At 46.6% G+C, this 24,398-nt stretch overlaps 3 protein-coding genes across 5 annotated transcripts in view; 1 reads left to right on the top strand and 2 right to left on the bottom strand.

Moving 5' to 3' along the window:
* LOC135907463 (neuromedin-K receptor-like) overlaps positions 1 to 24,398 on the bottom strand; it is a 193,852-nt gene that overhangs the window by 130,581 nt on the left and 38,873 nt on the right. The window lies entirely within an intron of this gene.
* On the top strand, positions 15,234 to 19,598 carry LOC135907473 (putative nuclease HARBI1). Of its 2 annotated transcripts, none has more exons than XM_065439170.2 (4): positions 15,234 to 15,836; positions 16,579 to 16,714; positions 16,783 to 17,300; positions 18,927 to 19,598. In XM_065439170.2, the coding sequence occupies exons 1-3, from the start codon at positions 15,282 to 15,284 to the stop codon at positions 17,283 to 17,285; spliced, it is 1,194 nt and encodes a 397-aa protein (XP_065295242.1). In that variant the 5' UTR covers positions 15,234 to 15,281; the 3' UTR covers positions 17,286 to 17,300; positions 18,927 to 19,598. The 2 variants fall into 2 exon arrangements, with proteins under 2 accessions (XP_065295242.1, XP_065295241.1); XM_065439169.2 differs by having other exon boundaries at positions 18,875 to 19,598.
* On the bottom strand, positions 18,864 to 21,483 carry LOC135907465 (uncharacterized). The gene is made up of 6 exons (XM_070532656.1): positions 21,203 to 21,483; positions 21,034 to 21,142; positions 20,274 to 20,405; positions 20,115 to 20,184; positions 19,846 to 19,958; positions 18,864 to 19,076 (listed from the first exon to the last, which is right to left on the bottom strand). The coding sequence occupies exons 1-6, from the start codon at positions 21,481 to 21,483 to the stop codon at positions 18,864 to 18,866; spliced, it is 918 nt and encodes a 305-aa protein (XP_070388757.1).

Genomic DNA, 24,398 nt, shown 5'->3' with positions numbered 1-24,398 from the left:
CCTCTTCAGGTTGCGCTACGCGCGTTGTTTACATACGCGGATACGCGTTGTTTACGCGTTGTTTACGTTACATACGCGTTGTTTACATACACGGATTGATGTATGGATATCCCTATGTTTACGTAAGTTCAACGCCGCAATGTTCTAGCAATGCCATTCCTTTTCGCGCTTGGACAGTGGTTAGAGCGACGCTCCGCACGCGTTTTTAACATGATCAGTCGGCTGTCAACGGTGGGTGATAAGCAGAGCAGTCGAGCTGAAAGCATCGCTACAAAATCGTGTCGTACTTGCACCTCGTTCCTTGTATGCGCCAAAGAAAGCTTAGCGAGAGTGCTTTATTTTCTTTTTTGCAGATATCAGTAACGTACACTATGCTCATGACGCGTACGTTGTTTTCCACATGAGAACTAGCACAGTTCATAGGCCTAGTCGCATCCATCGTTTCGCTTGCCTGGAGTCGGCCCTGCTGGTTTTGAAGAGGGAGGAACCATTGCTCCCATACATCAAGGAGGAAACTTGCTCCATTTAAAGACGACCATAGGGGACATCGCCGTTCCTCCTTTAATGGAGCAAGCGTCACTCCTTTTTTTTTTCTTAGGTGTATGGACCGCATTTTTATGGGCGCCACCATAATGCTACGCAGTCGCGCCATCTATGGGGAGTCTGCATACTGGTTTGAGCGAGCGCTCTGTTAGGGTGGCTCCGTCTTTCATGGCAGGTATTGGGGGCGAGCTCCACCACTGGAAAAGCTGGCGCCACCGTCGGCGTGACGTGGCATGAGGGACCACGTGGACACAGCGGCCGCGTCGGCTGCTTTGGAAGTGCCGAAGCGGACTGAAAACAAAAGTTTAAAGTCCTAGCTGCGCTGCGGTTCTGATTAAGTGGTGAGGCTTTACCGCCTTGAGTGTCTGCTTGACAACATTTGAAAGTACTGTAATAGGTAGTGGCTGCCTTTGGAGGCATGCAGCATGGTAGGCTACTGCTCGGTGCCGCAGTGCCGGACGTACGCAACGGAGCCCGGTGTGAGCCTTATTCACACGTAGCGGCTGGAGAAGGAGCTGCGTGAAGCTTGGCTTGCGAAACTTAGAACCGGCAAACAGCCATCGGCTACAACTCGAGTATGCAGCGAGCACAAACGCGAGGAAGATTTATGCTACGGCGACTGCGATGTTCGGAGTAGCAGCAGAAAACACGCACTGAGACGCTCGCCCATGCTCGCTGCCCGACTAATGTCATGACGGTTTGGTCTATGAACTTGTTCATGCTAGATACTGGCAAGTTCACTGAAATGGAAAGGGAGAGGTAAGAAGCACATTAAAAAAGGGCATGGCATATGGTCATGTTTCTGTCATGAATTAGTGCACTGGATTACGGACAAGAAGCAGAGGGGAATAGCACGCTGAGAATACCAATAAAAGTACAGTGCGATGCAACTTGAGAAATAATATTCAAATGTCCAAGAATTTAGAAGACAAGGAAGATTGAATCGTCGCGACGGCACATCACAGTCGCCGTAGCTAGGCGTCGAAGTCTCTACTACGAAATTATTTTTGAACAGTTCTGATAGCGTCCACGCAACAATGGTTGCTTGTGTACTGTCAAATGCGCATATGCTGCGGCCTAAAGCTCACGGCACGGTGCTAAAATGCGCTCACAGCGAAAGCAAGACATTGTGCGCGGACATGCATGCAGACGCGCAGTCGGTCGCTGCGAACCCGTGCGATCACTGCATTGAGGCTTCATTATGTTATACTCCATTTGGTTATACAGACAACCAACTATGAGAACGTATTTCACATAGTTTACTCTCAGCGTTTGCCTGCCTCTCACGCAAGAAGCCGGTTCTGGAGACTCCATCGTGGCGATCGCGCGCAGTGGCGTTCACTATACGTATTCGGTAAAGCGAGAGCGTCTGCAAACGATTCTGTGCTTTCAATTTGCCCAAGAATATTATATCAGCAGTCAAAACCTTTCCTCGTTTTGAGAGTACTTACATAAATGTCCAGGAGGGCTGCCGCGTGATGTTTGTATTGAGCGCCGTAAGCGAAACATGAGGAGCGCGCCACGTGATCCCTCATACTACGCAAGGGAGGCGCTTCCGACAGATGGCGACTCCGTAAGTCCTAGCTGTTTGTGTCATACCTGCTTTCAATTTGCCCAAGAATATTATATCAGCAGTCAAAACCTTTCCTCGTTTTGAGAGTACTTACATAAATGTCCAGGAGGGCTGCCGCGTGGTGTTTGTATTGAGCGCCGTAAGCGAAACTGATCCCTCATACTACGCAAGGGAGGCGCTTCCGACAGATGGTGACTCCGTAAGTCCTCAGCCCCAATACGCTCGGCAGTAGTTTGTGGAGTTTCTTTTCGCGCTCGTGCAGTCCATTTAATATGGCGCGCGTCTTCTACGTAGTCAACGGTTCTGTGAGACGTGCTCAAGTGGTTTAAGTCCCGAAGCTTCTGCTGGCGTTCAGGCGGACGGAGCACGCAGCGCGATGTGTGCGCGAATGTTTGAGCCTACAATCAGCCTCGGAGATCAATTCTGCATTTCTGAATGTTCCATTCACTAATGTGACCTTATTGCAGTATTATCCTCCAGTTCTAAGCTGTGGTTTAGGGGCGAAGAAACATATGCGACGATCGTAACAGCGTGGGTACCGTTCTGCTACGATAACAGCTGGGCTGTTTTACTTTGACACGCGTTCAAAGCTGCAGATTACATTGCGTTACTACTTGGTTCGGTGGATGAGGTTTCCACCCATGAATAAAATAGTTTTGGTTAGTAGAAACTGCATACCCTACAATGTGAACTATAGTTGTCCAGGAAAGCGACCGTTTACGAAGTGCGCGAGCGTCCTAAGCAGTGGTAGGTTCTGGATTACAGATATCTTTGATCTATATAGCGCATGGTCAAAGCATGCGGCATCAACGTTTATAGATATATAAACATTGTGCGGCGTCACTATGCGAGCTCGTATTGCGGCGTTAGCCTGTTTCCTCTTTTTCGAGAAAGAGGATGATAACCGATTCTTTTTTTTTCGGTTGTGTTCATTCCATTCTCTACTAAGCACTCACACGTATTACGGAAATTTTGTCCTGAAAAATAGCTATCGCATTCTTTTTATGCTATCCCTCTCATATATTATGGCTTTACAGGCCAAAAAGGCAATGCCGAATCACATAGCTTATATATGTATCATGCTGGTTCACCAACCGCAGTGATCGCTGCGTTGAGCAGCGCCATCGGCCTCATTACGATTTAGACACAGCCTGTAGACATCACAGTATCGGATTGTATTTAGAATATACAAGAAAACATAATTCTGTCACGCGGAAACACAAGCCCAAGCCCCTTTTTCCAGCTGCCGCTTGAGGTCTGTGAATGACCGCGGACGCTAGGTTGGGATGCTGTTTTGGGGGGGAACGCAGACCGAAAAATAGAGGCTAGAGGCTAACAGCTTCGCTGTGAAATTTTTAAATGTTGCCTGCGGCAGATAGCAAAATTCCAGTCCATGAGATGGTCTACTCGAAGAAGTGGACATTACTTGCGCAAGAAATTGAATTCCATAACAGAATTATTGACAAAAATTCACTAATGAAGTTTTTAACTAGTTACCTTATCACACGTATTACAATTTACAAATTGTAGCCGGGGAGTTCGCAAGGCGGATCCACTCGGAACGAATTCTCAGGATGACACCAGTTTCGAGATATTATTTACGGAGCTTTGTGGAGAAATGCATTGGCATTCCAGTTACTTTTGTACTTCAATGCATAAAACGACTTTTTGCTAAGAAAGTAAGTGGAACGACAGTGCACGTTTACCGCAAGCTTGCCGGCGCATATCTCGTAAATGGTGTCATCCACACAATTCTTTTCCAGTGTATATGCCCTGCAGTCTCACCCGATAGAATTTGTACTTTGCAATATGCGCCATAATATAGTTAGTTAAAAACGTAATTTAGTGATTTTAATAATTAGTCGACTATGCATTTCAATCTTTTTTTCTGTCAGTCCCCCTCTTTCAGTAGACAGGTCATGGACTAGATTGTGCTATCTGCCACAGGCATTTTTTCAACATATTGAAGTGTTCGCTGAAGGCACCCGGTATATTATATGTATAGCGGTGCTATGAGTGGCACCACTGGCCCGTCGAGCAGTCATCTCTTTTACAAAATTTAAGTCTAATTGGCTCACGTATATGAGATCTATTTACCTAGATTTACGTGGGTGGCGAAGCTGCTCACAAGTGTTGAGAATAGTCAAGAAGTGAACAAAGTTAATTTCACAATATGAGCGGTACTTTTCTCACGTTATCGTATAAAATAAATCCTATAAAAATCAAAACTCAGCAAGTGTCTTTCAGGATAAACCAAAAAAATGAATTTTTATTCAAAGAATCTCTATTTCAGTTAAAAGAACTTTTTTGTAGTAAAAATAAAAATTTGCTGATTTCTCCTTGTTTCCTTTAGTTTATTTTTTACAGTTATGTCAAGTGTAGGAAACATGTAAAGAGGCGAAAAATGGGTGAGAACGGCAGTTGTGTTCGGAAACAAGTTAGCAGTGTTCTGAAACAAGTTAATTAAGAAGAGCGGGATGATCCCAGTATGGGTCATTAGAGAAATTCCAAATGGGAACAGCGGTAGAGGTATGAGTTTTCGTACTGGCCAGTCCTGCTTACTGGCCGTAGAGATAAGAGTTAACGTAACGGAAAAATTTTAGATCGCGATAATTTCAGCATTATAATAATGAATGTAACAATTGCAGCAACAGAAGCCAGTAATGCTTCTATATAGCTGTGTTCGGAGCCTACCATATAGTTGCTTACACGCCGCATGTTTTGACCCTGATCACTTCTTTCGCTATGGAAGCGTGACTGAACAAAGAAGTGAAAAAAAAATTTATAATGCAGCACAAAGTCACTTGATGTGACAACATTCAAGTACAACACTACTTTCTTTTCCTCATCGAAGTGCTAATCATCATCTGAGATTATTTTTATGTATATCCTGAGCACACTGTAAGTATTTCTAGGTGTAAAAATGGTAAAAAATGTTCCTACCGCATTTCCATCAGTTTAACTTACAACCAGTGCCCAGACAAATGTTCTTTGTTTCATGTTGCCAATGCAAGACACAAATTTGTGCGCAAAATATACATCCTCTTGTTTAAGTAGAAGCATCGCAGCTACAAACTGTTCAATCTATGTAAAGCGATGCAGGGGTTCCGTGCCAGCCCTACCCGAAACTGTAGCCCTTAGAGTGCCAAGGGTAATCGAGAATGCTTCGAGACCCACGCATTCTATAATGTAACAAATGCAATTTCCACAAGGCGGCAGCCACACTTATGTGCAAATAACAGAGCCCTCGGAGTTCCTCACCAAGTTTGCTCAGACGAACGCGCAATGAGGCAGCCGTTAACTGCTGCTTTGGCGACTATATGAGGCACTAACAAAACATGTCATTAGTCATCTCTGATACAGCGCACAGCTCACTATATTGACACGTGTACTTGTCTTTATCGGGCGACACGTTTCCCCGCCTAAAAAATGTTATCGCACAGCGCAGGACGCGCCTGCATGTGTCGGAAGTTTCTGGAATGTAATCGATGGTTCCATCCACCGTCTGTGACCGAACCTTGTGCAATCTGATTGCATGTGTGCGCGACGCGAATAATGTAGAACTTTGTGGAAGGCACGCGTTTATTTTTTTTTTGTGGGCACAGGTTCGCCCAATAAAAGCTAGTTTTGTCTTACACAGTATTTCTACTGTGTTCTTTAACGTCACTACCACGAGACAATATTCAGGAGGGTGAATAAGCTGAGATAGGGGAGGAAATTCCAGGTTATAACTCTAGAAAGGTGTGCCAGACATCAAAAAAAATAAAAATAGAGCCCCGCGGGCTCTTCCACGAGTGCACCAAAGGTGTTATCGTTGCATGCAATACCAAGGCTACAATGTAGACACTCAAAAATAATTTTGTGCCCTTTACCTTGACCGTCAGGTTCAATATCCCTCATTAGGATAACAATTGCTCCTAACCTGCTAGATGTTGAGCTGACCGCCTGTGTTGAAGGGACGTTTTAGAGTCGCGAAATCCCGTCAATTTCCAATATGTTTTTTCATGGTAAATATCACTTATTTTATTAAAATGATGCGGCGGCCCATCACCACTGTCATTATACGGAATAATGCCTGCTTCAAGCGCCACTAATCAATCGTGGTTCTTCGCTTCCAGTGAACTATAGACTGCGCGAGTTAGTGCTTTGTTACAGACCACGCCCGCTCTTTCGTTCCGGTGTAACATTTATTTCTATTTTTCTATACACATATAGTGAATGCGGACTCCATGGTAGAAGCACCACGCAGCCTCCTATTGTTGCACACGTCCGCGCAACGGGCTGACATCACGTATGCCTGCGCCTATTAAACTCTCGCTGCAGGCGGTGAGAATGCCGCGTCCGAGGGCATTGTCACTGACACACAAAGCGCACCAACCTCTGGCATATACGCGCAGTTTCATATATGGCGCAGTTTATAGTTCTGCGGATTTGCGCCACCGCCCACACAGAGCATCGCTGAAAGAGATCTGACAAAAGACGAGCCCGCAGGCGCTGGCACTCTCGCCAGCCTCGTGCTCCGTGCCCTGTAGCCGGGACGGCATTGACACAAAGAATGCGTGACAGCGAGATTCGCGTCGTCGAAAACTGCGTAGCTCTGAATTTCAAATGCGCTGTTACCGCGTCATTAGGAAGTTCGACCTTTGTCCTAATTAATCGAGAAGTGGAAGAGGAATAGTGCACTGGAGGTGACTCCGAGCGGTGCCAGGTCAGCACTTACCGCGGACTGTGATTGCCTTCTATAGTATATGTACTCTGATCTGCTGGCTCTCGTGAGAGCAAGGAGAGAGTCTGCTTGATTTTTCTTGAGCCAATAGTATGCTGGCCTCACACTATAGACGGTTAACTTTGTGGCAGGTCATCAACGGATGCTATAGCTAGTGTACAGTAAACCTTCCTAATTGAAATGTATCGTTTAGCGTTTACCAGTTAGGATCGTCGATGCCCCGAACAGCTCACGTCTGCCCCGACACACTCGTCATGGAAGAAAGGCGCGTTATTGCGCTGCGCCGTTGCGGCGTGGCGAACGAATTCAGGTGGCATTATTTTCCGGGCTACACCTCCCGACGCGCCACCAGCGAGGAAGAAATGCTCATCGCAATCGTTCGGTCTATATATAGACAGCAAATCAAGCATTTACTCAAGATGTGGTGGAGTAATCTGAAATAAAAGTAGTGTGCAGATTTAATTTATACACTTTTTTTAAAATCACACCGCTAAGTTACGGATAAAGAAGTTCTAGAAGGTAAAACTCGGGTTCACTTTCGCCAATGAAAGCTTATTTTCCACGACTTAAAAATGATCGTACTCTGGCCCTTATGCCTTTAACGTCTATCGAAATGAGACAGTAAAAGGCAGGAGTTTGTATCTACCACATTCAGTACACTTCAGCTGCTCAGCCATCATCTTACTTGACGGGCTAGTTTTTAAAGGGACCCTAAACGCAAATATGAAGCCAAGCTGAAGGGATAGACTAATGCTCAAGGACGTATAAAACGACAATATTATCGCGAACAGAGCTTTAGTAAGCAAGAAATTCAGGTAAATGCAGGACACGATTTGCGACTCACTCGCGACATTCAGGTACTAATCCGATGCCGTAGGCACTCGTCGTTATAATTGTGTCACTAGTACTCAACCACTGGTAATAAAAAGATAATTTTATTGAATTATCAGACCGAAGAAATATGCCACTTGTCCAGTTCTATTCAAATTTTATTTTTAAAAAGGAAATCGACATTACCTTTGACAACGACGCGGACGGTCACAAGGTTTCGTTTTCACTCGAATCCGCGCCGCCCGCGCTTTCGTGTTTCAGTAGTTTCCTTATTCCGTAGTGCTGCACTTCTTTTGCTGCCTCACGAAACTCACACAATATGCAAGTAGCAGAGAACGTTCATTTGAAGTCGCGAGATGCCCGAACTGTCCGTGGCACTTGATCAAGAGCAGCTGCAGCGGGGAATCCAACGCTCTTTCTTGGCTCGATTTGTCCACGGCCGCCGCACGTTCGCCTTTTGCGCAATAAACCGTAGCCCCGTCTGTCGGATGCCGCTTTACTCCCCGGCGGCAGTAAAGGGCGGTGATCGCGTACGCAACGTCACCACTCCCCTCTAGGGGGCAGGCGCTTTGAATTGCGCTAAAGGCATGCGGACCCTTCAGACGCGATTTTCTCGCGAACTAATTCTTTCTTGGCAAGAAACAAGTGGTGCTAGGTTTCTGGAAGGATATTTTAGCATTCCACGTTGAGTTAATATTAGCCTTTAGTGTCCCTTTATGATACGTAGTATGCCATGTTTATGCATGCAATACACCCCTGTTGTTCGGGCACGCTCCGGTGGCGATATATAGCGATGCCTGTTGAAACTGATGTTTTCTGGAACACGAGCACAGAAACGGGATCTATGCCACGTCGCATGCACAGAAAGAAATTCTTTCAAGCCGGGACCCACCCGTAATTGTCGGCAATGCACTAGGGAGCACTCTGATTTTAACCCTCGTAGAAATGTGTACCGTGGTGTTTAGATATTCACTAGTGACATTGTGCAGCTACCCATGCTATCTACGGCTTTTTTTTTCTGGCATAAGGGAATAAAACGTGCTAAAAGAGACTCACTGTCGATCTCTTTTCTACAAGTGGCACGTTCTGTAAAATATGTTTCTAAATATGTTTAATGAGGTTAGATGCGAAATTGTAAGGCCATTAGAGAGCAGTCCAGCGTACTGAGAAACTGTTTTCAGAAATGAATTACAGCCTTATATTCAATGGGGTTACGTGATCTTGATGAAGAAAAACATGTTTTTTTTGTTGTTGTTGTTTTGAACACATTGCAAAGAAAAAGAGGCAGCCGTGAGAGCTCCCAACCGCCGTTCCACCAACAACAGGCTGATAAACCTTCAAAAACACTCTCCCAATTGGCACAATCTTAGAACAGTCAGGAGCCATTCTTGTACGCACCTCGCTCCAAAGCATCCTCTGGTCCAACTTCTTTCAAGTTTTTTTGTTTAGGTTCCCCGAAAAAGGCCTCTTTTCTTCCTTCATCCCATGATTTCGAAAACCTCGCTTGACAATGACGAGGGGATTCACGCGGTACATTATTTCACGACGTTCGTATAGCTCTGACTACTGCCTGTCTTCATTATTTCGTCTTCTAACTAAAGTACACTGTTTCCATTAAAAATCCATGCTTAAATGAATGTTTCATGTCAGCATAAGGACTTTTAAAGCTTGTAAGAAAAGAAACGTTTTTGGCTAGATTAGAAAGGGAGGATTGCAACACGCAACAGATCATGCACTGATCTCACATTTGGTAAGAATGTGTCTAGAATCGATGTGCAATCAATTGCAGTTTACCATAGCCACCATAAGACAATGATCAATATGGTGACCAAGTGAGCGGCATTAAAAAAAAACAAGACAAAAGTAAACAACGAAGTTATGTGTTGTGTCTTTTCAACCAACTGAACTTACCCACCACATTAAATAATTTCAAATATAATTAAACAAACGTAAACAACGAAGTTATGTGTTGTGTCTTTCCAACCAATTTAACATAACCAATTTGAGTAGGAATGCACAGTACCAAATTAATATGGAATCTTCAGCGTTAAGAACCTATGCAGTACACGCAAATCTGTACAATATCGGACGGTAATATTCACTTACTCTGACTGTCCATTCATCATCAGTGTCACTAAACAAAAAGCATGCTGAGCTTCTATCGCTAGATTTGCGTCGTCAAGTCGCCTGACCTTCTACCATTCTACCCTCCAATATTCCATCACCAGGAGCTCGGCGCTTGTCATCACGTGTAAGCCAAAAAGCAGCTCCCCTTCCGAACATACAGACACCGTCAAAAGCTTATGGAGCGCGCGATCTGGAAAAAAAAATGGTCCATATTTCTGCTCTCTCGGCCCGCAGCGTGGTATTCGGATTTTCAGCATGCACCGGTCTAGAGTAACCAACGCTTCTGCATAACTTTACTGGCTACGGGCCTAGTTGCGTTGCAAAACGAACTTATTCGTAGAACCTCGCCACGTAAACTTTTGACGGCGAGTGGGCCAATGACTACATTCATTTTCTTTATTCTGCACACAATTTTTTTAATGAATAGCCTTCCAGCCAAATTCATGCAGTTTATCTGCCTGGCTAATTTTCAGGACAGCAATCGCAAACATGATGTTTTGAGTAAAACAGCTCCCCTCGCATGTATTACATAATTATTAGCACAAATTAGGTATAATAAATATGCAAACAAAGGATAATAAAATTGCCTATGAAATTTTTTTCAAATGCCAGCACTACTACAAAACTTCGCCAGTTCGTGTCCTGTACCTCCCTAAGCTTTCTGGGAAACTGAAAGGGCCACATTCGAGGACGGAATTTACGTGCCTTGTGGCACCATGGCAGAAGAGGGAGTGTGTGGCTTAGTGAGTGCCTATGAAAGGCTCAACTGCCATTGAGCTACTCACGCACAACGAACAACACATTTACATTTTATTTACAGGCGGCGGAGAAACTGATAAATGATGCTCAGTGGGCGCTGGCGTGATCATAACAATACCACCGTGCCGATATGGGTCGTAAACGATTCTAATACGAGAGCATTTCTAGCAAACCCTCCATTCCCTTTCTCATGTTTCTCGAATTCTTTAAACACGTTAAATTTAGGGTAGAAGAATATTCTCATAGAATAACGGAAGAGTTGCACCAGTAGTCATATTACGGTGCTGTGACCTGACTCGGCAACAGAGTGAGTCAGAACTGAAAAGCAGAATGCGTTAGCAACTGTGGTGATTGTAGCCGAGGACACGGTGTTCTTGCACAACTTTGTGGGCATAACTCAAGAAGGGTGTGCGGTTGGAATCGTTTTCCCTTTCTACACGACCGGCTACTTTAACACATTCCTGTGCATTTTCCCATAATTTCCTATACTCCTCAGCGTGCGTCATCGTAAAAAGATATGAAGACCTTTAGTATTTCTCAAATTTCGTGAAGCTTTATTCGAACGGTTCAAATTATAAGACACGTGCGCTGCATATTGAGAATATAATGTTTAGGTTTCGAGGCACCTGTTTGTACTAAGCGCACTAACTTGTGCAATAATTCCGACAGCCTTCTTTTGCACCCAAAATCAGGTACGCAGAAATCCTGCTTTGATATAATGCAAATCTACTCCGTCAAATAGTTTCAACTATATTACTTTGTACGCGAATACTACGTCTGCGGCTCTATAGGCAATTTCTTTTTACTTTTGTGTGTTATTTGCGCACACTGGACGCTAATTTTATTTTTCTGGTGCGTTTCAAGCTGCACAAAAGTCGCACAAACACGCCTTTCCCATGACACAGCTGCAAAGGCAAAAATATTTCTTAGTAATATCTTCATAAACCTTTGCCTTAAAAAAGTGATCTTTCAAAACATGTTATATGAATTTATTGTCAGAAATACGTTATATCTAAAGTGAAAAAGAAGCTTGGAAGCAGGGTCGCACGTTCACGAAATCAGCCAGTTATTTTTTGTGCGAGAAAGTTGGTACAGACAGAAGTAAACAAAACAATAACCGTAACTAAATGACCTGCAATTCGTCATATGCTATTTGGAGGCGAAGTGCCAGGCTAAGCAGCGACAAAGTCACAGCAAAAGAAGAAAAGAAAGAAAAAAAACAAGGCGCAGCCGTCTTCGAACCTGCTAACACGTGTTCGCAGTATCAGTGGTTTTGATCTGTCGTTGTTCAGAGCATTCAGGTATCGTTTCGACCGGCTGCAGCAGGGAAAAACCAGGTTTATATATCTGCCACATTAAGTTACCCGACCCTGTTATGAAAACTGCGATCTTGCAACGACTTTTCTTCTTTTTTTTTGCCATTTCAAGAGCTGCTGCTTCAACCAGCTGAAACTTGAGCCGCGTAAGTTAACAAATTTCCGGGAATAAGCCAGGCTATGCAATAGCTTCATCGCAAATTGCTTTTTACAGGCCAAGAAAGCCTCCAGAATTTCATCGTTTCCATAGACTACCATACTTCGAAGTTCGTCCGCAATTTGGAACGGGTTTTCGGCCGTAAATAATGGTACACGAGACGTCGGGCTCGGCACGTAGAGCCCATTTCCATGGGCATGTTTTGAAAGATGGCTTTTATGATTAGTTATTCGCGAAAAACGACGCTCTCCCATAAAAAACGCGCATGCTTGAAAGAGCGGCCGCTAAAGACGCTGTTGGGCGATGTCCCGATGTTCAGCGAATTAACAGAGACACTTAATTGGATGGCGAAAATGGAAACAAGGAGGACCACGTAGTCTTAGAAGAATAAGAAGAAAGCAATCAGAATGGAATATCTGTGCGATAACACAAAGGGCAGTGCCCTGCTATTCGAAGCTCGAGCCGGCTACCTAAGGACAAGAACATACCGCAGCAAATATTCGGAAATAGATGAGGCATGTGTGGGCTGCAGCAAAAATCTGGAGACCACTCAGCACGTCCCAATGGAATGCGAAGGCATTCATCCAGCGGGAACCGTGGGTTGCAGGAGCGTTTGGGTTTAAGGTGGACAGAAGTGTCAACCGTTCTGCAGTCGAGATAAGCAAGATTCGTTTAGAGTATTATTGGAAAAAAAAGCAGGAAAGAGATTGATACGACCGGATCTCTTACAGTCATAGGTAGCGGTACAGTATAGATTTTGCAGGGAAAAAAGGATTAAAGAGATGTATGCAAAAACGCTAGATTAAAAAGGTCTATAGAATACCTGATCAAATCAAGCAGGCTAGGTTATTATATGTCACCACTCTGCTTCAGAGGCGATGCCACTAAATCACCATCGTCATCATCATTATCTCCTAACGCTTGGTCATATTGGGGGGTGGAACCACGAACCATACGTACATAGCTAGGGTGCGCCCTCGTAAAGGTTTCAGGTGTCTCGAGTTGCAGTTTAAGAGCAACCGTCTCCATTCGCGCGACGCTCACGGCACAACTCTAGCCTCACAGATTTCTACGTGTCAGTTATTTGTTCAATTATTCTTCACCTACTCCTCAATCATTCCTACACTTGTTCTTCAGATATTTCTTCAGTTGTTTGTTATTTCTTCCTCTTGAAGTCCCAACAGGTAATGTACGAAGTATCGAAACATTGTGCTGCCAAATTCCCCGCTTTCAACTTCCGCCTTAAATAAATGTTTTCTTCTGCATGTTAGCATAATACAAACGCAGCATACTCGTGCATGCAACTTTTCTATGTGTAATACGTGGTAAAGTCAGCTCAGAGAAGTTCTATTAGCGCCACTGCGCCTTCGGTATCGGTGTGGAAGCGAGCCGACACCCGGGCTTTACATGCTTCGTCAACTTCGGCGGTCATACCGAAGACGAGGCCGTACCGACAACGATGTATTCGTGAAAGAGGTTGCCGAACATGCGGGCTGATTCACCGTCACATACGATAAAGGTAGAAGATAAACTTTGCCGATATTTCCGTCGCCGTAGCGTCTTCATTGCTGTTCACAGTTCTCAGAACAACAGTAACAAACGTGTGTCGGACAACGCTTCATTATCTTAACGGTTAATTAAACCTAAGATGCTTTCCAAAGCAAGAGTCACGTTCAGACAAGTAAAATCGCCGTAAGCTTTTATACAGATACAAAACCAGCGCACCATTTGCGCAGGATGCTTAATTAGCGCAGTGATTTCCGTCAGGCGATGAAAACATTTAATCACGATATAGCTTCTGTGAATGTTTAGAAAAAAACTGCGCTGGACAAAAAAAATTACCTAAGTGAAAGAATAAGAACAGCTCCGCAAAACGTGCATGTTAGTACGAGACGGTGGTCCCGAATAATGAATGACGTATAATAGAAAACAAAAAAGTGAACGTGGCAACGATACTGTGGGAAAATGAGGCAAAGCGTAAAAAGCTCGACATACTTTCAGGGCAGCAGAAAAGGACGCGAACTGGCAGGAAATTAGACGCGACTGCGAAGAGCATGGTAATGCAAAAATCCTCCGACGCAGTCGAAATCGTTCATCGGCCGCTGTTTTCTTTTATTCCCGTACGTATCTGCGTTCATAATCTCATGGATGAAAATGTAATTAATTTGTGGAAAGACACTCTTGTGTGTACATATAGCATAAAATCTAGCCAGTCTAATAATGCCGAAAATCCGAGGGATAACCAAAGAAAATGCACTCAGAGTTTCCTGTGGGAGTTATCTAAACGATGCGTAAGACTAATGACCTGCTGTTTCGCCGTCGTATGTCGCTGTGTTTTGTATAACTGCGAGAAACACCGCTAAAGAATCGTGAAAGGGAAAGCGGGATTGCAGCACCGAAATGTTAACTGAGACCAGCATGAGACAACGAAGAAGAGGCGAGAAGTAGCAATGTTCGCTCATGTTATGTGATGATGCGTTTGGATGATGTCGATTGCTTCGTAGAAGATGAGCACTGGTCGATACGTGCTGCAGCACGTGACGTAATAGAACAGCGTCACGTTTGGTAAACCTCGTACGTAGACGTGGTCGATGACGCTGCCTCCTCTCTATGCGAACCATTATCAACACCGATCAACCGCAAACCGGAGGCGGCTGCGTACGGCCAACACCACCTAGATAGCGTAAAGCCTGTTCACTACGATCGATGACGTCACGCTACCTGGCCCCAAATTTACATTGACAAGGCTGGCGTGATGAAAGCGGTGACGTCAAAATCACTGTTGCCTAGTCGGGAGCGTCCCCATGGGGAACCAGCGCTGGCCAGGAGGCGCTACGACAGTTTTCATGCGTTACTAAAATATGCTGAAACCGTCCGATAGGGAGGCTACGAAGATGGCACGACATATTTAACGATAAGAAGCGTGCACCTGGGGTGCGATCGGAGATGGTTGTTCGGCGCGTTCGTTCGGTTACCGGCGCGCGCGATTGGCCTACTCCGCGCCGACGTCGGCAGCCGCGGGGCGCCGCCCCGTTTTTGGTGACGTCAAAATGGCAACACCCTCCTGTCAATCATCCGCCCACCGAGCATTTCGACCGAACGCGACGGGAGTTGAGAAGTTTGGAGCGATCATTGTTCGTTACGCGACCGGCTTGGCATGGCGCGGCTGACAGATTGGATTAGACCCGAAGGCGGCTTCGGCAGCGGACTAGCACGTTCGGATCCAATCCATAGTTTAATTCGAGAAAAATGGCGCTTGCGTTGGACACTTCGGTTGTTGCGTTGGCGTTGCTTGAGGAGGAAGGAGAGCGGGTGGAGGTGCGAAATGCGTTCGAAGAGATGACAGAAGGTGAATTCCGGCGTCGTTATCGTTTCTCGAAAGAAACGGTGCGTTGGTTGTGCGGCGAACTCGACCCCATCATCGGGTGCCAGCGAGCCAGCGGAATTTCTACCGAGCGGAAGGTGTTGTGCGCGCTGAGGTTTTTTGCAACGGGAAGCTTCCAGCGGGGCGTCGGAAGTGAAGAATTCATCGGCCTGTCGCAGTCGTCCGTCAGCGACACCATCCACGAAGTGGCAAACGCCATAACTGTCGTTGGCGGGCAAAAGCGGTGGGTGGACTTCCCCCAGACGACAGCCGCGAAGGCCAGAGCAAAGGCGGCGTTTGCGCGGCTCGGACGGATCCCCGGTGTGCTCGGCTGCGTCGATGGCACTCTCATCGCCATAAAGCAGCCCCAAGGCCTGAGCCCCGGGGATACACAGAGCTACATGTCGAGGAAGGGATTCTACGCCATGAACACCATGATCGTAAGTATTATTCTTGCATTGTATCCTTAGGGATATATTTTTGTTCGTTTGTCTCGCAGTAATTTTCCATTTCACTCGGTCTGTTGCAACAGAATGTAGTAGGAGCGGTATTCTCTATCTATCCACAACAGGAATTGATTCCTTTCGAGGGTACATCGCGATGGAACAGTGACGCAATCTTGCGGCGCGGGACACACTGCGGCTCAGCGGTCTCCACAGCGCATGAAATTGACGTTGCTCGATCGCGGAGGATCCCCGAAGCTTGATTCACGATTTCGATGGATTCAAAACGCCGCTCCTGCTGGATTATGCCGTAGTACTCGCTGTCCTGTGCTGCCGTCCTGCACACGTTTAATGATGGGCGCTACATCTTGCAATACATCTGCCATTTAATAGCACTAAAGGAGTTCTTTTATTCCGGTTTTGTGCCTGCAATTTTTCATGTTGGAGTTGTTGCGGGACATTAGCTGAAACACGTAATAGTAATGTGGGTAAACGCGGGGGTGCCAGCAATTTGTGACGTTCCGAGCAGTTAACCGGCGGGCTTGTCTGACAGTGCCCTGGCGAAAACAAGTCCGCGTGTTGAAACTTTGACTACGAAACGAACCATGTCCGACCGAGATTTTCTCATAGCAGTATTCGAACAGTCTGTCACAGTGTGCGGATATTCAATTAGGTTCATATAAGAAAGTGCTTTAAAGGACTTGTACGACAACTGTTTGCACTAATTTTTAATCTGCAGACATGCGATGCAGACCTCTGGATTGAAGACATCAACCCCTGCTTCCCGGGGTCCTGCCATGATTCATGGGTGTGGCGTAGGAACCCTCTTCGTGCATACCTCGAAGCAGAACTGCGCCCTGGCGAATGTTTGCTTGGTAAGTGCTGCAAATGTGCGCCACAATGAAGTAGATATCACTTAAACTGTCACCCTGCCCTTGCGCAGGAGACTCCGGCTATCCCTTGGAGCCGTGGCTCCTGACACCAGTGCCGGGGCATCCAGCTGGCAGCACCCCTGAGGGCCTCTACAACAAGGAGCACACCGCCATGCGCAATGTTGTGGAGAGGTGCATCGGAGTCCTAAAGAGCAGGTTCCGCTGCTTGCAGCGTTACCGGACCCTGCTCTACAACCCCGATCGAGCAGCGACCATCATTGCTGCTTGTGCAGCTCTTCACAACATAGCCTTGGCGGCACGTGAGCCTGCCCCGGAAGAGGAGGACGACGACGACGACAGTGACGTTGCTCCAGCTGCCCAGCAGAATGCTGATCTGGTCGACCCGCCAGCACCACCCATGCGTGTCCCACAACCGCAGGAGCTGTACCTGAGGGGCCTACAGCAGCGCAACCGTGTGGTGAACCTTTTCCAAGGACCACGCGGAGTGCATACTCACCACCTCCGGAGGGTACGCCGCCGCCTGCTGCGACCTCGTCGGCAGCAGCCAATGTAATGCTGCAACTGCTTGGTACGTTATTTTTTTTTCCACAGGTGGGAAAAGAAAGTGACACGAATGCTGTCGGTATGCCAAAGTTTACACACACACTAATGGCATGGGCTCATTAGCCACGGTGAATTTATTAGTCACTTATTATCAAGTCAACGTCAAGCAATACAATGCACTGTTTCCTCCCCAGAGCATCACGCTGCGACTCAGTTTACTATGTTCTCCAGTCTGGCGCAATATTTTTGGCATGATAACATCTTGTACATTAGCTACCCATCTCAATAAAACCATGTTCTTTTCATTAATGACCCTATGGCTGCACAAGCTTGTACACAATGCCATCCTGATGAACTGTGCATATTTTTTATGCATAAGGTAAGAAGCATAACATAAGCATATATGGCATGTGCTTCTTTGTTGTCCTCTTTAGCACACAATAACTTGCTATCCTTCCTGTGAAGTATGTTGCCTAACACTTATGCACAAGCAGCGGCCTAACTGTGAATGGGACACGGTGTCGGAGTTTGTCACCGAGCCGAAGGGACCACCCCACAAACTAGCGGGTAGTCCGAAAAAGCCTGTTTGAATCGGGACTGCAATGCTGGCAAGTCGGAATACTGAATCATGCTTTAAGAAATTAAATGCTCGACACGAGCGCCATCTTAGAACTGAAATTCTATCAGAACTGCGCAATATAATATAGTTGAGTAAAAGAAAGTTGCCCTTACTGTAAGGTAAAAAGAAAAAAAAAGAGTCATTTTCTAATATACGTACAGACGTTAAGAGGCGCCTGCCTCTCCTCTGCACAGACACATACACATAGCACAACAAAGTCGAAGCAATACACAAAAACGAACTCCCGCAAGTATTTCGGAAGTCGCGACACAAAACCTAGTGCACAGTCCAAGTTCTTAAGTGCCCTCATGTGGAATGCGATATTTTTGAAAGTATACAAAAAAGGCAACCTTTGGTGCTTGTTTAAACATATGCACAACAACCTTCACTGCAGGTTTAAAACTATACACAACAACCTTTGCTGCAGGTTTAAAACTATACACAACAACCTTTGCTGCAGGTTTAAAACTATACACAACAACCTTTGCTGCAGGTTTAAAACTATATACAACACCTTTTGGTGCAGGTTTAAAACTATACACAACAACCTTCGCTGCAGGTTTACAACTATATACAACACCTTTTGGTGCAGGTTTAAAACTATACACAACAACCTTCGCTGCAGGTTTACAACTATACACAACACCTTTTGGTGCAGGTTTAAAACTATACACAACAACCTTTGCTGCAGGTTTAAAACTATATACAACACCTTTTGGTGCAGGTTTAAAACTATACACAACCTTCGCTGCAGGTTTAAAACTGTACACAACACCATTCACTGCAGATTTTAAAAAATCTGCACTGCAGACTTAAAAAACAACTGCAACAGCCTTTGCTACAGATAAAAAAGAAAACTGCAGCAGTCTTTGCTGCAGATAAAAAAAACTGCAGCAGTGTTTGATGCAGATAAAAAAAAACTACAGCAGTCTTTGCTGCAGATAAAAAAAAATATAGCACAATTTTAAATTATTCTGCAGGCCGCCTCAGTGCCGCTGCAATGGCCCGTGACAGCACCCCCACGCTTCGCAGCTCCTGCAGAGCCTGGCCCTGTTGCTGCAGGATGGCCTCCAGGGCTGTAGCCTGCCTCTCTGCAGCCTCCCTGTGGAGCCTGGCCTCTGCTGCCAGCTGTTCCAGGGCCACAGCCTGGCGGGTGGCCGCATCCCGGAGCTCTGCAATCACCTGGAAACGAAGAAATATGTCGCCAATGTCACCTCGGAATTCTTCGCTACCGACACTTCGCTGGGAGCTTCTGTTTATGGAGTCTCAGCGTGCACAACACATCCTCTCCGCTGAAAATCCACTGACCCAGCGGCATCCGTCAATGGTGCCGAGTTCAGCGCACAACCAATTCCCGTTGTTCGGACAGACCGTAGTGGTGTCAGAATTCATTTTCTGTCACCTCCTCAAACGCATCTCACACCTCCAAGCACCTCTTCGTAAGAAGAAACCAAACAGCCCTTTTCAGGGCTACGCACCAGTTTGCCTGGCGGGCGATTGTGCAGTATCGGCGATTCTCTGTCCTGATCCCCCTCCAGCATGCAAAACATACCCCAACCAATGATCGAAGAAGGCGTGCATATGCAACGTTATAATTGCAAAAATGTACATTTGTTCTTGGTGACTATGCTGAGGATTTAGTTCCTTACATACTTAGGTTTGGTTTTCTGTAGGAGTGTGCAAATAGTAAATGTTTGGTACGAATTAATTTTGAAGAAAATACCTAATAGGAAGACACTCCATCGAATATTGTAAAATAGCAAATATTCGTCCATAGATGTTCTTATGTTCCATTTGCCCAGATTCACCATAATGTTTTTGTTTAATTTCAAGGCAGAATGGCTGTTTATTGCACTTCAAAGTTATTGAAGAAAAATTCTCGGCTACATCCATTTGCATCTTATCTCTTTTTGAGATATATCCGCAGTGCACAGAAATAGTATTCACGAACCGTGTTGGTTTGCAGCTGCTGCTCGCTGCTCCGGGTATGCAGTTCCACTAGGCGTGGGAGGGCTTCTCGGGCACTTGGCGGCGGCACTCGGCGGCGCCTTTGGCGTTGTGGTGCTGAAAGCATACAAGTTATGCTATTTTTTTCACAGCAGAAGCCTATGTAACTCATGTTTAAAAGGAATGACACGGTGAGAAGCATCACATGCCGATGGGTGATTCCATTAAACTTAATATTGGTACAGCTAACAGGACAAGGCAACTCCAACTTACGAGCTGGAGCACTCGGGCACTCCTGGCCCGCATCCTGCGCGGCCACACCACCGGCACCGCGTGCAACGCTCTGAAAAGCCCGTTCTAGTAAGACACTGCTTTATGCACACCAAGTGCAATAAACGAAAAAAAAAAGAAATGTGATGTGTGCAAATTCACCTGCAAGCCACTGGTGCCGGGCGTCTCGCCAACCGAAACTCTAGGCTGGGCGGGCAATGGCTGGAAGGGCTGAGGGCGCCGGAAGTCCCCAGCGAGAGCTCGCGCCTGCAGGCTCTCATCTGGGGGGACCAACTGTAAGCATGTGTTGAGAATGTGTCACAAAACTTCTCTGCACGCACAGCGATGTTTGTGCCAGCAGCTACTAATCATAACTGATACGGTTCAATGTAGCGAGTCTGCACGTAATGGGGGTAGTGCGCAGCAAGATTTTTTTCTTTTCGAGGGGTGTTTGAAAACATAGCATGCTATCCACACAAAGACCTTCGAGAAGGGGGGGGGGGGGGGGCGCCGTGTTTGGTGCGCCAGACACTGGCTATGGCCCTCAGTCGATGGTCTCAAACAGTTTCGAGCACGTAGGTTTCTCTAATATGCCTCAAAATTAACTTCACGGGCGTCCTTTCACCCCTGCAGATTCGACCGTTTCCGACAAAGGTCTAAGCAACACCGCCCTAGCGTGAACTTTTCCTAAACGTATGTAGGCAAATGAACCCACTTTTTACCGTCTCGACGCGACACGCAAGCGCATATTTTCGACGCCTAACGTGAGCTACACACCGTGTCGCGACAAACGACACACCGTAATACGCTTTTTGTCACCGTAGGCCGCGTCGCATTGAACCTCGCTTGCCGAATTTCTGACGGTCACAAAGTGCTAGTTCAAAACACTTAGGCGATAATAGTATTCTAAGCCAGTGCTTACCGCTTCCGACCGCCCGTACACAGCGGCTCGCCCACCATCCACCCGCGCGGTTCCGGTTAGCTGCAGGATGCGGCCGTGGAACCCAGCAAGGTGACCGCCTCCGGTGCCCCTGTAAATAACAAACCGAGCGTATGAGACGACCGGCTGAAATTAATCCGCGCACGCTCACCTTTGCTGCTGCCTCAGAAGGGCCAGCGCCTGGTCCGCGTAGAATCGCTGCTTCCGCCAGAAGGCCTGCCACTGCTGCACGGTCTTGCGTGCAGGGCCTTCGGCATCCAGCAGCGCCTTCAGCTGGAGCCACAGCGCGTCCTTATCGGCCTTTGTGAACGATGGCCCCAATGGGTACGACGGCGTCACGAGGGCGGGGTGCTCCTCCATAAAAGACAGGAGGAGCTCCCTCTGACGCGCCGAAACCCGGGGGCCGAGCGGCACGTTCCGGTGAGAAGACATTTTGAAAAGTGCGCCGAGTAGACCGCTCTTTTTTTTTCTTTTTCTCGCGCCGTGCGCAACACCACCTAGCGACCTTGCAGAAAAACTGATTCTAATAAATTGTAATAGTCGTACGCATTACTATTTGAGAACGTGTTTAGGCTTGAGAATAAAATTACATATTTTTGATACAGACATTTGATTTATTAGAAAGCGAAAACCATTTCGGTTTATAGTATATGGTCCCCAAGCAGACGAGAGACGAGGCAACGCAACGTCCGGGGAGTTCACCGCTTGCTGATTGGCTGCTCTCTCCGTCCCCTCGTCATTCGTGACGTTGCAGCAACTGAACAGAACGCGCAGCGAACAAAATATCTCCGATCGCGCCTCTGTATCAATGTTTGCCTAGCGCGATGCGGCCAGCCAAGTTCTGTCCATGGCCATGCGCGCTGCGTAGAGCGCATGCGCTGCTACGTCCCAGCACGTCGGTTCCCTGCCGTTTGAGGAGCCGTGAAAAGTGTGACTCAAGACAATCGGTGAATTTGCTGATACGAAATCACTGCGTGTGCTACTGGAAACTGTGTCTACCGCTCGCTAGGCTGTGTGTTACGGCGCTGCTGTCGGCACGCGAAGCTTCAGCGCTGGTTGCCCATTAGATTCTATGGCAGTCGGGCCAGGTGGCATGACGTCATGGATCGGAGTGAAAAGGCCTTGCGCTATCTAGGTGGTGTTGGTACGGCACGGCCATGCGGGCGCTATCTTGACAGCGATCTGCGATTGGAACAGAACTCGCCGAGTGCTGATAGCTTCGTACGCGCTTTGCTCTCGCTGCTTAGCTCGTGTTGAAGTGAGAGGCAGCACGAAGGTCGATTCGCTCGCTGCTGCGGGGCCTATCATGGTAGCGATCGTATTATGCGACGGACGGGCGGGCTTCCTCTTGAAAATTTAAATGCTTACGCATTTTAAATTTTCTCGACAAGTAGACACGCTCCGTCGTTCGTAAGTTTTAATTTCTCGGGATCAATCCTACTCGCTACGCTATAGTGGGCGGCCCGCTACATGCCACATTTAAAAGAGTTTGATATATGCGGGCACAGATGGGTATACCTTCAAGCTATTCCAAGCTGTTTCTATTCCATGTCTAAAATCAGCCATTCACGATTCAACGAAAATTTTTCAGGCCGCCCCCACTTAGTTTCTGTCCCGCGACGTCACGAGAACAGCGAGAACTCTCTGTTTGCTATGCCGTATACATACTGATTATGCTTGATTAGACCGAACAAAAGAATTATTTCCGATTCTACGCCTTACTCGCCATTAGCCCTCCTATAGTGGCCGAAAGTTTTCGGGCTGCACCCACTTAGCCTATCTGTCACACAACGTCGCATAACCGCAGAAACTCACCTCGTCAAAGTGACGTGCACGCATTAAAGATGGATTCATATGCGGAACAAAACTTAACTTCTTTCGGAATAGCCGAAGAATGGCTCATTCGGAAAGAAACAGAAGATCGCTCCCGGGTTAGTCTCCGGCTATTCCGAAATTTTTTTAGAATTTGTTCGGCACATTAATGCACCTTTAGTACGTACACACCATTTTTACGTGTTGAGTTTTCGCAGCTTTGTGACGTCGCGTGATGGACAAGCCTGGGGATCTGCAAGTGATAACCCTGCAACGCGCCCCAAGTGCCCAGCATATGCGTCTACGGCGGACAATGGTCAACTATTGTGGCTGTGCCCTGGTACTAAAGACATTAGGCACAATATGTTCCGGCAGGCCAAACTAAAGCCGGATGTTGTAGATGACTTTGACCCCGTTGGATAACGGACAAATGCGCTAATGCACTGCTGCACTACCTGCATCAAACAGGACTGCATGCATTACAAAAGGCAAACGGCATCTGATGCCTGTTGTTAATTTTTTGACAGATATTTATTGCGGTAAGCCCCCGATAAAATAGTAAAAGACTCCCTTCGGCGGAAGTGAGGTTGGAACGTACATTGTAAACAACCGCGAGCGCAATGCGCATGCGTGCTGGCCGAAACTTCGGTCACCACCATGTGCGAGACGAGCTTATGCAATGCATATGCACCAAACGGCAGTGAAAACGCTCGCTTTAGAAGCTCCTATGTGGAAGAAACACTCCTTGCGCAAATCTAATTCCCAATTTCGGGTGCGGATTAGGCCCGACCGAGAATCGCTTTGTCCGTCGTACATGTTCCTCTTTTACTCCGCGTCTTCGTAGCGCTCTTTTCTTCAAGTATGCAAAACCAACTTGCCCACATCAAGCTTCTGCTGCAAGAAGCACAAGAAATAAATCCTATAAAATGAAACGCCGCAATAATACCATGTAACAACATTTCAATCTACAACCTCAATCGGCTATATTAATTTTCCTATTAAGGAAATAAAGCTGCTGGTTTGCCCGGTCTAAAGAAAGAACAAGGAATATATTGGTGTCTTGAAGCGAGAGATCAGCGACCGCTTTCCCCAATGTGGGAACGAATAGATGTTTTCTTTTTCTTTCTCTCTCTTTCTTTATTTTCTCTGGACGCATACCCGCGCCCATCAATAAGGCAGCAAGTATCGCAGGTAACGTGTCCATTACGTAAGCAAACTATATAATTACGCAGCCCATCTTTCAAGAACATGCGTCACGAACAAAAACAAAAGGAAAAAGAGGAACACAAACTTCGCATTGAACATGCTGAAATGCAAAGCACACTTGCGTGACAATCGCTTCGCGCTTCCTTACAGTCTAGCTGGCGTAGAGGGCCACGTTTTTCAATAGGTTCAGGGGAAAAAAAGGAAAAGTATAAGCTGAGTAGAATTCATGGTTTCCGACGGTGCTTGGAGCGTTCCATCGCGCCCCTTCCGGGAGCGAGCCAGCAGCGAGAACAGCGGGGACCGTCTTCAACCTCACAACCCCTCTGCTC

This window comes from Dermacentor albipictus, chromosome 1 (assembly GCF_038994185.2).
Source record: "Dermacentor albipictus isolate Rhodes 1998 colony chromosome 1, USDA_Dalb.pri_finalv2, whole genome shotgun sequence".
In the NCBI taxonomy this organism is placed as follows: Eukaryota; Metazoa; Arthropoda; class Arachnida; order Ixodida; family Ixodidae; genus Dermacentor; species Dermacentor albipictus.
The sequence above is the reverse complement of the archived record's forward strand: the minus strand, read 5'-3'. Positions and strand labels throughout refer to the sequence as shown.